Genomic DNA, 18442 nt, shown 5'->3' with positions numbered 1-18442 from the left:
GGCCTAGGGTCCTAATCGAGTAAGAAATGAGCCAAGAATTGTGAGCTAGAGATACACAGAACAAAACACATGTGTATCTCAGGGCCATGTTTTGCTAAAATCATGTTCTAATTTGCTGTCCACTGAGGGCTTGTTGGAGGACAATAAAAATGTTAGTTCATGGTTGGGAAGAGAGGCGCCCTCTTTAAGAAGAATCCCTTGGCTCTCTGAGGTTGAGCGCTAGCGTGACATGAGAGGCAACAGACAGATTTAATTTCCTGCAGTGGCAGAAAGGGAAAGTGACTCACGAGGGTTAGGAGTCGTGCTGACCAGCAGCCGCCTCCTCCCGCCTTCTTATCCTCTCTTCCCTTTCTCTTGACTGCTCCTCTGTCAGAACACCGATCATGAGCACTGAAGATGAATAGGAACCTCAACAGATGATACAAAACATGTTCTCCTTTGATGCTACAAATAGGCCCCCCAAAATTATCCAAGGGTGATGCAGCAATCAATATGCTGTTGATGAAAGCTTGATCTTCCCCTGAGTAGGGGAAAAGCTCTTTCTCTGGCCCATGCTGAGAGGGTTCCTGTTGGTGACCGGGGAGTGAGGCAGAGCAGCCCTCCCAACATCTAAGCACCGCCTGCTCCTTGAGTTTGGGTTTTGAAGTGCATTAGAGAAGGAAGTATGTAGGCTTCAGTGTCTTTACCTTCAAGAAATGCCAAGTCATCCTGCTTTCCCTCCCTCAATCTTCAGTTTTATGTAATAGGTAACATCACCATAGGACAGCCAGGTCCAGCCACAGATGTGCAGACTGCTGATTAGCCCCCGTTGCTGAGAATGGGGCTCCTGAGTAGTAGAGGTGGACATGCAGCCCACTTACACATCCATCACAGAAAGGACAGCCCGTCTTTTTTTTTTTTTTTAAGGAAGTGCCATTGTCTCACATCCTTGTTAGTATTTTGACAGTACAAGGTTCCTCCCCTCAGGTGTGGTCACTGTAGCTGTCCCACCACCAGAGCACCCACAGTCCTCCACCAGTCCTTTGTGCTCTCGCCCCTACCCTCTCTTTATCTTCCCCCACCGTTCTCTCTCCCCTTTGCTTTCCTCCTCCCCCTCCTGATAACCCCTTTGGGCCCTGAAGCCTGGTCTGCACTCAGGCGTCTGTCTATGGCTGTAACTTGAGAAGCCCTTTCTCAAGGAGATAGCACTGCTAGAAGAGCTCGTATTTATAGGAGTTAAATAAATCTCTTCAGAGAGGTTATAATACCTTACAGGAAATGGGAAGCCTCCGCTGTGTGAAAATTCAATAGAAATGGTTGTGGAAATAGTAACAAAATCAATATTTTGTTAATATTTTGGCCTGCCACCTTACAAGAAAGACAAGTATCAGTTGGGGTTACACAAACTGGCATCTCTAAAGAGAATCTAGCAAAGTTGATCAAATGTTAAAATACCTTTGATAGAATATGTAGCTAGAGGTAAATAAATGGAACCATTTTAAAAAGGAAAGTGGCGTACACTCTATATTGGTATAATTTCATAAAACTAGGGTGTTTGCCCACTGAAGATAGGATCTAGGGTGCCAAGTATGTGATGTAGGTCAAATAGTGTCTTCTTTCTTCCAAAGGTGCTTTTGCTTTCACACCTTCTCCCAGTGAAGGGTTCTTAGAAAATTTGCAAAAAAAGTGAATTCTTACTCTGGTGTCTCTAAAGGGGAGACCCTGGGTGGAGCTCTTAGGATTTCTGAGCCTCAGTTTCCTTTCTTGTGCATTGTCACATGGCTGCTAAGGGGACTTCAAAGCGATAATGGGCTTTAAAGATCTTTCTAAAAATGAAAGCTTAGACAAGAATTGTTGGCTTCACAGTTTAAAATGTCCTTGGCACATGTCTTACACTTCAGAAACATTTAGCTATGAATCTCTGCCTTATCAGGCAGTAGTTTTCTAAAAACACTCATTCTTAATAAAAATTTGATCATTTCAGGCCCTCCCTGGTGGGGCAGAGGGTTAAAGCAGTGCAGCACTGTGAAGCTGGCCGCAGCCACTTCCATGGGAGTTTGATCCTGCCCACATTGGCGCAGCAGACCTCTCCTGACCCGCCTGCTGCTCCCCTCAGCAGTGTACTTTGTCACTCTATCTGTTCTGCTCCCCATTCTCTCTCTGGTGAATCCTCTCACCACCCCTGCACCTCTGGTCTGTACCCCAGTTCTGTATGCATAAATAAATTGAAAAAATCTTTAAAAAAAAAAAAAGAACCTCTAGGAGAAAACATTAAAAAAAAGATTTATTTATTCACTCATACATAACTGGGGTACAGGCTAGAGGGCAAGGGTGGTGAGAGGATTCACCAGAGACAGAGTGGGGAGCAGAACAGACAGATCAATGAAGTATAATGCTGCGGGGAGCAGCGGGCGGGTCAGGGAGGTCTGCCACGCCATGTGGTCACCTCCCTGGCCTGTAATCAAACTCATGTTGCAGTGGCTTCGGTAATCTTCATAGTGATGTGCTTTAACTTGGTGTTCCACTAGGGAGGGCCCGAAAAACATTAAAAAATTTTTTTTTGATCATCTCTTCCAGATATAATAGGGCTATAGTTTCAGCCACCATCATGCCTTTCCTTTTGCATTGGTCCTCAGTCCTGGCAGTGCCCCAGGGGTACTGGCAACTATGCTTGGGCCCCACCACAAGCAATGAGAGCAGAACTCAAGAGGAGGAACCAGGAGCCCTCATAGTTTAAAATCTTTGAGGCGATTCTACTCTGTAGTTAAGGTAGAGAACCAGAGGCATTGAGCTAGAACCTGGCAGAATAGCAGCTCTCTTTCCCTCCAAGGGTTCTTATTACACAGTACACATAAAAAAAGTTGCTTTTTAGGAAAGACACTGGTGTACCAACTTCAGCAACATCTTCCATCAAAAGGAAACTTTATTGTAACTACCACCAGGAAGCCATTCAGTTTGCCATCAGTTTAGATCCAGTGTGCCCTTGCTTCCCCCTGAGTTTTCCTTCTTGAGATTCTGTAGTAGTTTATGATCTAGGGCAGAAATCCTTTCTCCTCACCACTTGGCTCCTAGAAAGTCCTCTCTTCTCTGGGAAAATGTAGGTTGGCAATATAAAGCAAAGACCACTAGAACTAACAGAAAAACAAACAGGACAGGAGTATTTGTTCCCTAGATATGGACACAGCAGTGATGAAATTCATAGGGAGCTGGCCAAGGGGGAATACAGGGCTATAAATATAAGTTATTATATGGCTTGAGGAGGTTGCACTGACCAAGGACTGTAGACTTGCTCTCTGGATGGAGCAGGAGTCCATCTGTCTTATGGGATAAAACTGCTTTTTTGTTGGTCAGTCTTCTGTTAAGTCTAGGAAGAGGCTGGATTCCTGGAGTCACCTGGTAGCAACAGCTCTTAAACAGCTTCAACAACTTAGACTAGGCGAGAGAGTTGCCGTGTAACCGGGCAAGTCCTGCTGTAAGAGAAGAATATTCCTTTCTTGCTAACTTTGCCAGGACCCCTCCTCGTCCCCTACAGGGCCCCTTCATACTACATCCTGCTAGGCACTAAGTCTGTTATTGCTGCGTTAGGCATCTTCCTTCCCTTTCAGCTCAAGCCAGGGATGAGTCTTGCTTCAGAACAAAGATAAAAGAACACTGGGAGAGATTGCCTGTTTCTTTCTTTTCATTTGACTGCAAAAGTTTCTTTCTTCTACATCACAGAATTGCAGTTTTATTGTTAGGAAGAAAGAACATTGCGTGCTTTCAACATTCTTCTGCCAACAATTACAGTTTTATAAATGGGCATAGGGGATAAAATGAAACAAGCATAGTCAGAGAGCACCTTTTTTTTTTTGGGAAAACAGTTAATTAAAAAAGTTAATTAAACAGTCCCCTTGGATGTAATTTTTCATTAATCTCCTTTAGTTTGTCCAAGACCAGATAGACTTCTGCTGTCATCCCTTCTTTTCAATTTCCAGTTTCCAGTTCTCCATAACTGGAATACAGGGTGGTTTTGTTTTGTTTTGTTTTTTTTTTTGGTCCTCCACGTATTTTTTAATTATTATTTGTAATTTAAGACTATTATCTAGATTATTGTTGTTGTGTGTGTATGCGTTTATGTAATGTTTTATGAACCTTGGCATAAAGGTTGTGATTCCTACTTTGTTTTTTCTGCTGTGAAGGGTCCCTCACTGATAGGACAGAGCCCACTGTATCTGGCATGGAGCAAGTGCTTAGTGTTTGTTAAATGACTTTAGGAACTCACTCTGCTGGCAGGTGCTGCTTTGTCTCTGAGCTCTGATGTTCACTTGTTGGGAAAAATCCATCCTTTCAAATAAATATTTCTTTAACAAAGAGTAAGTTTCTACCATGATGTGGCATAATGGTAGAACATGAATATCAACCATGACATTCTGCTAATCATTAGGGGAATCCAGGCAAAGATTTTTCTTTCTTTAGTCAAAGAGAAGTTCACATAACTTGAAATGAACCATTTGAGAGTATACTATTCAGAGGAACTTGGGACATTCACATTATCTCGCAACCCTCACCTTCATCTAGTCTTAAGCATTTTTCTCACCTCCTGGGAGACACCATTGCTATTAAGCAGTCACTCCCCATTGTCTCTTCTCCCAGCTACTTGCAACTGCTAATCTGCTTTCTGTCTATAAGGATTATTGTTTATGTTATGACTAGTAAACTTAAATGGAATGATGGATTTGTATGTTTATCACTTAACTGATGGAACTCTGGCTGCTCCATCAGAAAGGAGCTTTGATTATTCTCCTTCTCCTGGACCAGGAGGCAGGAGGCATGGAGAGATGAGTGATTTGCCCTCTGTCAGCAGCTAACCCTCTGGAGGCAAAGGCCAGTATGAGGGGCCACTATCATCAGGTGGCCAATCTGTAGAATTTCTGATGTCAGCATGCTTTTCCTAGGATGGTTGGCCCTGATGTTATTCCACTGCCACACATCTATGGAGCGAGAATCAAAGGTGTGGAAGTGTTCTGTCCTCTGGACCCCCCACCTCCCTATGAAGCTGTGGTGAGCCAGATGGACCGGCAGCAGGTACTGGCCTAGGAGCTTCTTTAATATGTTGATGGCACGTCGGGAAAGCAGCGTGCTGCATAGGGAGTAATGGGGAGACCAGGCCCTGTGGCTCTTTTTAAGAGTTTTCTGGTGTCCAGGTGAGGGTTTCATTAAATATCAACAGATATTTTCCTGGTGATGCAGGGATCTGGATTCCAAGTGGCAGAAGGATCAGAAGCTGCTCCCAGCCCATTGGAACTGATCTGCACACCAGTGACTCAAGGTAATAAACACATCATCATGCTTCAGTAGACAAAAGTATGATAAGTGATCTATGTGATACTTTGTTGGAGGTGACATATTCTTGGAGCAAATAGTTCAAACTGCAGCCTTCTTTACAGGTGCAAAAATATTATCAGCTGATAGTGTTTGTGAGAGGTAATATGTGAAAAAGCAGTAGACATCCTTAGAGGCTTTCATGAATAACCAGAGTATGAATGGATTACAGAGTTCAAGTCAGTCCTCCTTTGTTTTCTGGTCTGATCTTCTTTCTCCTGTTGAAATAAGATGACTCCTTTTGATGGGAGTGGGGAGGAATAGTTTGGCTTGTTGTAGAGTGATTTGCTGTGAGGTTGTCATTTAGAACCTAGCGCTGAAGTCATGCTGCCTTAACCTGTAGTGAATTCTGATTTCCAGGCCTGCATTAAGTACCAGAGTCAGCTTACATTTAGCCTTGTAATTTAAGGGAATATTGTTACAGCTTTCTCTCTTTGGAGAGGTTTTAAATGGCCCAGAGAATTGTCCTTCAGGACAAGGCTGCAAATGATAATAAATAATGAATCAACGTTTAGCTGTTTTCGATGGAGTGATTTTTCAGTGGCACCATGCAGGGCGGGTCTCTGTCCTTTGCAGCTTCTGTTGTAAGTGGAATCAGACGGCAGTAGTCTTTCCCAAGTGTGCTTGTAATTCTGTTTTTTCAGAAAGCTTTCCAGTATGGAGCTTGGGCTCACAAACAGTGTGATTTTATTTCCTGAGTGGGAGTTATTCCATTCCAGTGTTTTTGCCGATTCACCTCATAATGGCCTAGGCTCTCTGGGCATTTCCCCGCCCAGCCTGGAGCTCCTGCCAGGGCCTGCATTTTGGTCAGAGGCCCCATAGCCACCATCTTAGCTGTGCAGCTCTTCCCCGACAGGGCTGACCCTGAATTGTCAGAAGCTCTGACATGGCTAGCTGCCTTCAGGGCTGCCCCAGAGGCTTCCCTAGAGAAGAGTCTAAGTGCTTTTAGAAAAAACTGATGTTTTGACATGGCTTCTTTATTTTGCTCTTGGAATTAAAGTTTTTGTTTGTTTGTTTTAGGTGTGGCGGGTGCTTTGGAGAGGCAGGGTTTCCCGTGGCCTGGGACATAAAACTCCCTGGGCCAGCAGCCTAAGTAAATGCTGCTTGCTGACTAGTTACCCTTGCCCCGGCAGCTGTGGGCTCACAGGTGTTTCCTGCCCAATGTTTTGATGGTTGCAACTGGTGAAATAATTTGTTTCTCTTAAAAAACATAAAAATCAGGTGGAGACATCCCTAATGCACCCGAAGAAGAAAGTTCATCCATATCAACTCCCAGCTCAAGCCGGCCTCCCCCAGTTAGAAGCCGGAGAGCCCTGCGGCCGCTGAGGACGAGGTCAAAGAGTGACCCTGTGCTCCACCATTCCACAGAGAGAGGTGAGATCTCTCCTCAGCTAGTCCCATGGCGCCCTGCTTCTTTGCCTAAAGGTGCCAGGTGAAGGCAGGTGATCCTTCCTAGCCCCAGGCCCTGCCATTCAAGAGGGAGTGTGGAGAGATTGGGAGATCTTGGCAAAACAGAAGTTCTATATACACACACGTTAGGACTTAACCCCCCTGAGGGTTTCTTTAGATCATGTCCAAAGCTGAAGCTGCACATGATACCACCTAGGTACGACATGAAGGAAATAATGCAAACCTGGTTCTGGTTCCTGGATGCCCATGATCTCGTGGAAGGAAGGATTCTCTCTACAGGGACAGGGCAAGGAGGTGTGGTGGTGGCTTTGTGTTTTTAAACCCCTTTTCTGTCAGTTAACATTAGCTCTTTATATTGTGTCTGAGTAGACTGAATTATTTAAGTATGACCATTATAAGAACATCAGATAGAGTGAAGCTTTTTCCTCTCTATGGACAGATGTTATTCAAATGATTTGAATTAAAAAAATTTCACATTGAGTCCTTTTTTCTAAATATATCAATACCTGGACATCTCCAAATATCTCTTCTATTGTAGAAAATTGTAGAACATAAAGGAAATAGGAAGAATGTGAGAATCTTCTGGAAACCTGGCAGTGCAGGTTTCTTTTGGTGACCTATTCTGACGAGTGGCTTGTGCGCTCCTCAAGCTCTAACCAAATACCACTTTGAGCCCTTCACCCTCCTCCCCCAGCCCTGCGTCTCCCCTGAGGTCTCACTGTGTCCCTGACAGTCTGTGTTGTTTGCCACAGCTCTGGACTGACCGTGTGGGAACCAGAGAGAACACTCCTCTTGTCTCGACAGCAGCTTCTGAATGGGGAGGAGTCCTGCCTGGGACCAGTGTGCCTCTGCAGCTGAGGCTGGCAGCATAGCCCTCAGACCCCTAGGCCTGTCTTCACCACGGGTTTCCTCTGCTCTTTCTGGCAAATTGAGGACTCGAGCTGGCCCCCTGAAGGCTTCACCGGACCATAGTTGTCTACACAGCCTTAGTGAGGTCTTTCCAGAACCCCCTTCCGTTCTGCAGTGCTGCAGGGGCCAGGGTGGCCTGTGTTTACCTGCTGGAGCCCCCCGCTGTGGGGGGGGGACCCGCTTGTCTTCAAGTGACTGAGTGTAGCCCCTGATCTATCTTCACACACGAGTGTCTATAGTCAGTGTTTCTGGAAGACTCCGGCTCGCTGGAACATGCACACGGCCGCCGACCCCTGTCTAGAGATCCTCAAGCCTACGTTTCTCCAGAGGAAAAGGAATGCTCACCTCCCTCCACCTGTTCTCTCACCCTCTTCTTCCTGTCTCCCTTGAATAATTAAATTCCTACTTACTGGGCCTTTGCAGACTGAAATCTCCAGTGCCGTGTACACTGAAGGCTGCTGGCTGGCTTATGAACACTTCACCTACCTGAAGGTTCAGGAATGTTCTGCCTGTATTTATGCCCTTGCCAATGTAGGCAATCCTGGGAGTTAGAGCCTGCTCACTTCCCTGTGGATTTCCCAAGCCTCTGTTGACTTCTGGAATGATGTGTAATTTTTCTGCACCTAGATAGTTCTTTCTGTACTAGTCATAACAGCGACCTCCCAGCCATGGTCTGAGCATCGATAATGAGTCAGTACAATGCCTTTGAGGATGTTTAGGACAAAGGTACAGTCAAAGTGAACAGAACATTCCATCCATTGCACAAATCTTGCTTCTCCTCAGTCCCTTTCTTTGAACAGCTCCCTCATTCTCTGCCCTTGGGACATTCTTTCTTTGGTCACCCATGTTTTTTCTGCTTGCCCCATTCATCGCCATCTATGTGTCTTTACCCCATGAAATTGTTGCTCCATTATGCTGCATTCTGGATGCTCATCTCTGTCCTCTGTCCTGACCTTGGGGGTTGTGTTTTATGTAGTACAGTAAAATGTTTTAGTACTCATCCTATTGGAACTGCCCTTCAGAGAACAAGCTTATATCATAGTTGATTTCCCCCTCTTTTCCTTCAAGACCAAAGCAAAGTCTGCATGGCTATCAGCATTTCAGATGCTTTCCACGTTGAGTTGGGCAGCCTGTGCTGTTTTCAGGACAGGTGTGTACTCACAGGTCTTGGCCAATGGGACGTGTCATTTGTTTCTGCCCACAGCCACCCCTGTGCTCAGCTGTGAAGCTGCAACTCAGACTGAAGGAAGACTGGATCTGACTTCAGTGACCCTGAGGAGAGGCTTGCGGTCCAGAGCATCGCGATGCAGACCAAGGTCTTTAGTAGATTACAAGTCTTACATTGACACCAAGATGCTGGTGGCCAGGTTCCTGGAGCAGTCCTCCTGCAGCATGACCCCCGACATCCACGAACTTGTTGAAAACATTAAATCTGTTTTGAAGTCTGACGAGGAGCACATGGAGGAAGCCATCACAAGTGCCAGTTTCCTAGAACAGGTAGTTTTATTATTAACATCAGGCATGAGTCACATCACTCATTTCCATAGCAGCTGAAGCAGACAGCTGATTTCCTGTCCAAGGCACAGTAAGTTCTCGGTCTCTGCTTCAAGGGACGCAGGGTTAGGAGGTCTGAAGAGTAAGAGAAAGGAAGCTGGAACACTTTATTTTCAGTTGTGGTGATTTTCCCACAGTGTGCTTGGCTCAAAGGAAGAGAAACCCATTTTTTTCGGGGTGTGGAAGCCTGCCTAGAAAAAGTAAGGGTGCAGTTTGGGTGTAAAGGCAAAGGCTGTGGCTTGTGGAGCATGTTCAGCATTTGGTTTCTAAGGTGAAGGTTTCTGTTGAGATGGCTGATGTTTTCAGCCTTTTGCTAGTGATGGACACACGTGAATTTTAATACTGCAAGCTCTGGGAGCTGGTCATACTCCAGTGAAAAGTTTGGCAAGATACCTAAGCTGATAGGTACAAATACCTTTGCACATAGAAAAGTACAAGGCAGTCCCATAAACCAAAGTCATCCGAGTGAAAAGATAAATTTGAGCATCTACCATAATCCGTTTAAGGGTCAGGATTCTCACCTTTGAAGTGAAAGGTTGGATGGGGTGCTCTGTCCACTGTGACTCTGAGTAGGTAAAACTTCCTTTGATGAGAGCTGGGGGTGGGACGGACGCATTATCACCTCACCGAAGAGTGCTCGCCTGTAGGCACTTACTACATTGCGTCCTACATATGGGGTGGTGGCCATAGGCCTCTGTGCGATGGCTTGGGGTGTCCCTTTGCTGTGCCAATGTGCATTAAGTGCCCAACGAATGCTGCTTGAGTTGAATTGGGCTGGTTCTCAGGGCTGTTACCACTTACCAGACTGTAGGCCAATTTTTAAGACAATTTCCATTCTGTGCCCCTTTGCACCTACTGGCCTATGGTTATAGTAGCCAGAAATAACATTCTCTCCCAGTCCCTTCGAGGATAAAGATTGCAGAAGAGTGATGATTTGCATGGAGAAGGTCATGAGCGTGCACTCTCTCGTCTGCTTTCTGTAAGCGAGCAGGAGCAGCTAGTAGGCCTGGATCAGGCTCCAGGGGTAGCCGGTGCCTCTGACTGTCACATGCTCACATCCTCACCAGATGTCGCCCCTACCTTCTTTCTTCTGTCCAGTCCTAAAATACTGGTTCTAAATGAGAACCAGTATTTGGAGCATTCTCAGGCTGCCAAGCCTGGTGAGGTCAGAGCTGGAGCATCCACCAAGCAGTTCACCTGGACTTTCTGCATAGTCTTGCTCAGTGGAAAATGGCTTTGGTGAAAAAGAACAAGCACTCACAGTCGAACTGATGCTATCATTGCATGTTTGCTCAGCCTTTGTGTCCAGACTGAGTGAAAGAACAGGTCCTGGGGTTGCCAGACTAGACTCGGCCACCTGCCGGGGCCACCCAGGTGTCACATGCCACCTCCTTCCCAGAGAGCAGGTCATGGGGAGGGGCGCTGTTATTTGTGACTGCAGCTTTGTGCATTTTCACTTTAGTATTACTGGAATGCATTTTTAGATCCATTTTAATTTGTATCAATGTCAAAACTACTTGTCCTACTTAACATGTCAACAATAGTGAATATCTAGGAATGTTGTAATTTTCCTCTGAATCAGAAAATAAGGAAAGGCCTTCAAGACAAATAGAACCATAGCATGGTAGCAAAACTTAATGTCCTTGATGGGGAGCCGGGGAAGATTAACCTTTTAATGATGTTAAAATCTCAAAATGTTACTAACTAAACAAAAAGTCATCCCGATGCTTGTTTTGTGGTATTAGATGGTAATAGAGTTTTCCCCAAGGTGCTAACAGTTTTATAGGTCATATAGACATCACTGTGTTTTTTTAAAAATAGTATATGCTGGAGAATTTTTCCAACATCAGTTCTAGTTAAGTGAGGAATTTCCCTTATTTTTGCAAAGTAAGTGATTCTGTGACATACTTTTATGTGCTTTATTGCAACTAAAATAAAAAAGATATACATGTAGAACCATTCTTAAAGACTTACAAATAAAATGGCTTAATTTTTATGTTGTTGGTTATGTTTTTTATTGTAGGATTATCAGATTAACTATCTTTGGTTGACATTTCATAAACTCGATCCCAAACCAGCACATTTTCAAGTATATCACATTCACCTGGATTTTGGCTAAAAAGGCAGATGCTAGTGCCCCATTCCAGGCTCCATGTCAGAATGGCTGTGGGGCTGGGGGGTCTGAGAATCCATGTTTCCATCCACAGTCGGTGCTGTACAGAACCAGGGCGAGCCAGTGGCCTAGGCCACAGGGAAACTGGAAAATATAATGAGAAGAGCATTAACTATAAAGCAAGAAGCTGGACTAGATAATTCTGTGAAGAAAGGCAGGTCTACAGTTGAAAAGATAGACAATTGGAGAATGTGCAAACTTAGGAGAGAAGCAATATGTGTCAGGTTTCTGCAATGCCAAGTGAGTTCCAGTTTGGGAAAACACCAGTCTGAGGCCCACATCTGGTGAAGTCTAACCACCTGACCCTCTTTATTCTCCCAAAGATAATGGCCCCCGTGCAGCCCAGCACTTCCAGGGCCCACATGCTGCCCACGAGGAGACAGCCTGGCCTGCTGCACCTGCAGAGCTGTGGAGACTTGAGCACCTTCGTTGCTGTGGGGAGGCCCAGCGCAGAGAGGAGGCCCCGGCGTGCAGAGGCTGAGCGACCGCACAGCCTCATCGGTGTCATCCGAGAGACTATCCTGTGACCTGCCGGGCCAGGCTCCTGCATCGGCAGGAGCAGAGAGGAAGATGATGGGCCCTGCAACACAGATGCCACTGGAGGGACAGAGCCCCCTCCTCACCGATAGTAGGTTCCTGACTGGGAGTTGGGACCCTCATCTGGGATCTCTTCAGAAACAGGGACATTTGTTTCTGATCTTTGCTCCCTTCCTGTTGACTGAGGGTGTGCAGGGGTGGATGAGGATGTTCTAGGCTCTTTCAGTCTTTGGACACTCCCACCGTATCACGTGCCCTGCTGGGGGCAGAAACTGGGCTAATGACCTCTGCTCACTACTCCCCCGTGGCTCTTTCTGAGTCCATCCCCTCCTTGGAAGGCTACATCTGTTGGGCTGCTCTTTATAGTTCCCTGTGGGCATTGGCTGCTCGGTGGGAGGAACTGGCATGGAAGCAGGACGATTAACTCTGAAGTTCCGCAATCGTAAGCCTCATTTGGGTCACCCTCAAACCGCACTCTCTTTAGGAAAAACAGGAAACTTTTTCAGTGACAAAGTGTAATGAAAGGCATTGAGGGAAAGAATTCTTGTTGATTCCATTTATTCATTCTTGTAAAATTAGAAACGACCAAGGCATAACGGAGAATAAAAATGTTTACTTTGGCCATTTGGGCTGGGTGTGCAACATTTCTTTTTGCCTGGGTATCTGGGCCTTACCTTATAAAGGGTATAAAGGGTGCAGGATTTGGAGTAGTGGAAGTGAGGTGGTCAGGTGTGAGCAGCCACCAGTTGGCTTGATCTCCAAAGTGTCCCCTTGCCCTTATGAATAACTTCATTCCTCATTGTCCTCCCGTCTTTCAGCCAGGGCTCAACTAAGTGGAACTGACTTCCTGGTGCGCCCTGAACAACAATCACTTAAGTCTCTATAGGTGGGCAATCAGTGCTAAGGAGGAAGAGGGTGATTTGAGAAGGTTCTGTGAGGAAATCACATTTGCTTTGGACTTGACTTTGAGGGTCTGGCGGAGGATGTTCCAGACAGAGGAAGCACCAACCAGGGTCTTCAGGCCTGGAGGCAGCTGTGACCAGCCCAGATGAGTGGAGAGGTCAGAGGAACGAACCCTGGGCTGGGTTTCATGCTAACGGTGAGACATCCTGGAGGACTTTCCAACCAGAAATGACAGGTTGAACATCTATTTCAAAAGATCATGGAGCTGTGTGAGTAATGTGGGTGGTGACATGGTAGCGATCAGGTGGAGATAAGAGTAGAGACCATGCAAGGAGAGGCTGGTCACCCTTGCTGGGCACTGCCTGTGGGACTTGCTAGGCAGTGACACACATTTCACCTTCACAGCAAGCCCATGTGGAAGCTGTTTTTGTCCCCGTGTTTTAGGTTCAGTAACTTGCTCAAGGTCATGCAGAAGTTTAGAGTATCAATGCTATTTATACCCAAGGGCTGACTCCAGGAAACCCTCCACTCCTTGACCTCCCAAATGGTCTTGGTTTGCCATGTCATATTTCACGAGAAAGTGGTTGCTAAGGCTTCTTGCTCCACTCATGGAGGTGTGGAGTCACTGGCTCCAAGCTAACAGTGGCAGGGAGGGGTATGGGGTGGGTGCAGACAAGAGACAGGGAAGACTGGAGGTACAGAGCTATTCAGGAGGAGCTGAGCTGGCTGCAGAGAGGCCTGTGGACAAATACCTGAAATGAGAGAGAGCTAGGGCGCTGCAAACAGTCAGGGTCTGGCCACTGGCCTGGGGCGGGGGGAGTTGTGTTTGCCAAGGAGGTTTGCCAGGACTTTGCAGAAGGATATTTTCTCTTTTCTCACCCACCCATCCCCTCGTGTCGAATGGCATGTCAGTGACATCGCCATTTCTCTCAAAGTCCTGGCTGTCACATCACAGCTGCACATTGGGGTCTGCCCTAGGGTGAACCCCTAGCCTCTGTGAGAATCGTCACTGTGTTATAAGCTCTGTGCCTCACCCAGGCTCTTTGACACCCCAGACCTTCCCCCTAGTCCAGTCTACTGGCCACCCTCCTTTTCGGCTTGATGTGTCCCAACCTAGTGTTTCAGAGTGAGGTCAGGAGTGTCTGTCTACCAGTTTGTACCTCTCCAGGGCCCAGGAAAGAAGGGATGCTCTTGACCCATTAGGTGTGGCCTGTTCTTCCTCCTCTGGGCTTCTGATTTCCCCACACGGGGCAGCATCACCTCTCCCTGCCCCAGCTATGTTGCCTTCATCATGTCTTCTGAGCTGGTTCCCACCCACCTCCACTGCAGGTTGCACCATACCACAAATGTGAGTAGTATCTGCTCTAGCCTTCTAGAACAGTCGGAAATGCACTCAACCATCCTGTGGAAGGGGACTGGCCTGCAGGAGTGAAAGAGGGAAGGGGATCACAAAGCTGAGGCGTCACTTGTTACATTTCAGGAGGAGCTCTGTACTGGTCTGCACCTGGGGAATGCCTCGGGTCGTTCCAGCAGCTAAAGGTACTGGTGAAACCTGTTACTGAACTTCTTTCCTGATTCTTAGGCTTTAAGCAATATTAAAGCAAAAATTAAATATTACACTACAGGTTATAATATATAATACTATGTTTGTCTCGGGAGGGGGACTTCGTGATCATGCAATTCATGTCCGTGTTAGTCTTGTTTGGGTTTAATATACTTGGAAATACTTAGCGCAAGCAATGTGGAAGCAGCACACACCTGAGTATAAACGGGGTAGGCAGCTCTCACCTTAGGCACCCACACTCCAGCGGTGATGACAATGTGTTTCCAATGTAGTTATCAAAATTACACCATAGGGTTGATTAATTCACATCAAGGGTAATTGACATAAGTTTTAGCTGTAGAATAAGTGATGTTCAAGATCTGTGGCTACAGATAGCATGGATATCACTGTTGTCTCCGAGCCAGGGAGGAGTCAGAACCTAGTCCCCACTTTGATAGACTGTCATGGGACAGACCAGGACATCTGGTCATACCTGCTTGAACTTTTTATACCAGTGTCGACAGTGGAACTCCACGCTATTTTGTTTAGACTTGCTAAGGAGTCTAGAAGAATTGACCCAAGATTTTTCTTTCTTTTTAGATTTATTTTTTACTTATTTCTGCATATAAGAACTGGGGTGTAGGTCAGATGTGTGGAAGGGTGAGAGGATTCACCAGAGACAAAGTGGGGGGGGGGCTGAAATACACTGCTGAGGGGAGCAGCGGGTGAAACAGGAGTGCCATGTGGGTCAGCTCCCTGGCTGGGAATTGAACTCGTGCCACAGTGGTTGGTAGTATCTTGATGGTGTGGAGACTTTAAACCCTCACCATTAAGGAGGACTGATTTTTCTTTCTTTGGACCATCCCAACAGGTGGTAAAATTTGGGGTAGGGACTGATGGCCTGTGACTGCCTGAGTCTCCCTATATTTTCCAAAAGAACCAGACATTCTCTAGGCCATCACTCTACCCCCAGAAACATTTATTGCTCCTAATTTTGAAAGCTCAGCCATTCTGGATGCCTGCCAGCAGAGTTGGTAGATGCTCTTCTTGGCTATGGCATCTCCTTGGTCGGTCTCACAGGCTAGTGAGAAAGAGCTCTGGTCTTTTCATCTTGTAAAGGCACAAGTCCCGTCATGGGGACCCCACTCTCATGAGCCCCTCTAAACCTAATTCCTTCCTAAAGGTCCTACCTCCAAAAATCCAACACACATGGGTGAAGGACTTCAAGAGATGGATTAGAGGGGACATTCAGCTCAGGTCACTGACTTACCAGGGAAATGAATTTAATAGTCAGAAAAAAAGTCATACAAAATTTCACCCTATATTACTAAATTGATTTCATTTTTTTAAAGAGCAGTTTTAGGTTCACAGCAAAATTGCCCAGAAAGTACAGAAATTAGCACTACCCCCAATATTAATCCCTACCAAAGGGATCTTCACCCAGATCTGGGGTCTACATACAATACTCTGGGTATTGTATGTTTTATGGGTTTGAATAAATGTATAATGACATGACTCCACCATTATATTGTTGTACGGAATAGTTTCTGTGCCCTAAAAATCCTCTGTACCCCCACTTTCATCCCTTTCTCACCCAAGCTCTTGGCAATCAATGATCCTTTTACTATCCTCATAGTTTTGCCTTCTGCAACATGTTGGAGTCACACAGCATGTGGCCTTTTCAGATGGGCTCCCTTCACTGAGTGGTAGACATCTACGATTCCTGTGTCTTTTCATGGTTTCACAACCCACTCAAACCCTTTTAAAATTACTAGGTTGAACATTCATAAACTACCTTGTCAAATTAACATTTGATAACACTTGCGTCATTTCCTGAACGTGTTCTTGTCAGGGACCAGGGGCCAAACTCTTGACGCAGGTCTGTGGTACTGGTTGGGGTTCCCACTTCAGATTTCCTAGTTGGTTTGAACCAACTAGGCCCTGAGGACACCGCCAGGGAGTTTTTGGAGGAGGGTGTGCAGGCACCCTTCCCTTGGATCCCTTATAGCTGACGGAGCCTGAGAGCTGAAGGCCTCGCACAGAGAGTTGCGAGCCATGAAGGTCCACAGCTTTGGCAAGACCCTCAGGATGAGGAAGAAGTGGCTGAGGATGGAGGCAGCAGCTGCTAGGCCTCCACACAGTGGAGAGCAATGGGGGAGGCAGAACAAAGGGGCCCATTTCCATCTCCTCCTACAACACAGGATTCAGAAGAGAACAATGGCGGGGGGAGGGGCCTGGACAAGGGCATCTTTGTTTCCTCTGGGCCTCTGAAAAGGAAGCCAAGACTGGGGCCACAAGGCACCACATTTCTTTCATTTCTCCTTCTCTGCAGTTGCCTTCATCTTTTCATTAGTTCAGCAGGTATTTATTGAGCAACATGGTGCTAGGCAACTCGCCAGGTGTTGAGGGGAGAGTGCTGAGCAGGGAAAGGGGTCAGACCAGAAAAAGCAACAAATAAAAAATGCATAATTACATTTATCTTGGCTGCTGCCAGACTGTTCCCAGGCCTCAAGAGGGAAGAAAAGCTGGACCTTCCCTGGGTTGACATTAAAGACCAAGGGCCTGGACTCAACTTACGAGAGGCCTGGTTTCAAGGGATCCCTCAACCTGATTGGCTACTTGGGCTTGCAGTAGCACATGGCTCACCACCTTGGGAATTTTTATTTATATATAATAGTCTATTTTTACATCATTTTGTGCATTTTTTCATCTCAGTTGTACTCCCCGTGGGCTTCCCATCACCAAATCACCCTGTGCCATCACCATAGTCCAGTGCATTTTTTTGTGCCCCCTTCCATCAGTAGTAATCCCTATGGATTTCCCATCAACCCTGAGAATTTTTAAGGAAAAGAAGTTACAGTATTTAAGACAGGAAGGAAGACTTTATTCAGGAAGAAGTCACCACAATGGAATTTGTAGTGAGGGAGAAAGATTGGCCTCAACTCTGAATGCAGCAAGGACAAGTGGAGGTTTTTAGGCAAGGAGCAGAATGGCAAGCTCAGTGACTGGAAAAGGGCTAAGAGAAAATTCTGAGACCGGGGGCCTCCTGCTAGGCTGGCTGAACAGGCTAGCCAGGGGCATTAGATACCAAGGCTGAGGGAATTTTATTAAACTGATCCAGCAGATTCTTTCTAAATGGGTCATGGACAGAGCTCAAGATCAGGACCAGGTCAGATAAAGGACTCAGAGGAGCCTGACTTAAGTTTGGTCTAGGAGAGTGTTTGTCAGAATCTGAACAGCATACCCTCCTCTGAGAGGGACTCTGGCCACAGGGTGTCCCTGTCTGTGGCAAGTCACTGTCTCATCAGTAATGCTCTTTGTATTCCAACAGCTGGCAGAGTCACTTGTGCTTTGCCATCCTCAAGGAGATAGGGCCAATGTTCAGAATGAACTATTACTCTCTTGCAAAATGGTCATAGGTGCCAGGTGTATGGGGTCTTTCCCCCAGTATCCATAGATACTGAATTCTGATCCAAAAAGAGCATTTCCTGGTGGAGGTGGAAGTGGTGGGCATGTCAGACAGGAAAGGGTCCAGACAAGGACAGTTGTGGCGTGCTTTGCTCTGGTAAGAGGTGTTTCTCCCATGGCTCCTCTCCCTGTTTGGTGGAGGCATGCAGGTTTTCAGCAGTAATTATAAACCACAATATTCAAGGAGTCAGGAATAGAAGTCACCTCCTTGTTATATATATGGGGAACCCAATGTCCAAAGAGGCAAACTGATTTATGGAAGACCACACAGCCTACAAATGTCAGAATGCTCCAACTTTACCCATTTCTTCAGCCTTCTCTCATAACATCCTGCTGAGTCTTTCCTAGACTCTTGCAGCATGGAACTGTGGGAAGGAAAAGGAAACATACCACAGGAACTCATCAGGATTTAAAACATTAATACCAATGTGTCACTTAAAAAGAGTAATAATGTCCAAAATTTGTTGTGAGTTCTTCTGAAGCTGTTTTACTTAGTTTGGTGATCATCACAATAACTTTCATGATCCAGCAGTTCTTATAACTTGATTTCTCTTACTTGGTTGCATTGTCTGATACCATTTGTATTGTGTTAAAGAATAGTGGTG

The 18442-nt window shown here is 46.1% G+C and overlaps 1 protein-coding gene across 1 annotated transcript in view; it reads left to right on the top strand.

Moving 5' to 3' along the window:
* The window catches only part of FAM189A2 (family with sequence similarity 189, member A2), a 57717-nt gene extending 45176 nt beyond the window's left edge, over positions 1–12541 (top strand). Inside the window, exons 7-11 of the mRNA XM_004677609.2 lie at positions 4914–5043; positions 5209–5287; positions 6562–6714; positions 8864–9156; positions 11710–12541. Coding sequence (XP_004677666.2) covers positions 4914–5043; positions 5209–5287; positions 6562–6714; positions 8864–9156; positions 11710–11913 — 859 coding nt within the window. The 3' untranslated portion in view covers positions 11914–12541. The remainder of the gene's footprint in view (positions 1–4913; positions 5044–5208; positions 5288–6561; positions 6715–8863; positions 9157–11709) is intronic.
* The last annotated feature ends 5901 nt before the right edge of the window (positions 12542–18442 follow it).

The sequence above is a fragment of the Condylura cristata genome, unplaced genomic scaffold (genome assembly GCF_000260355.1).
Source record: "Condylura cristata isolate star-nosed mole 26May11 unplaced genomic scaffold, ConCri1.0 scaffold00006, whole genome shotgun sequence".
Lineage (NCBI taxonomy): Eukaryota > Metazoa > Chordata > Mammalia > Eulipotyphla > Talpidae > Condylura > Condylura cristata.
This window is presented reverse-complemented; position numbering and strand designations above follow the sequence as displayed.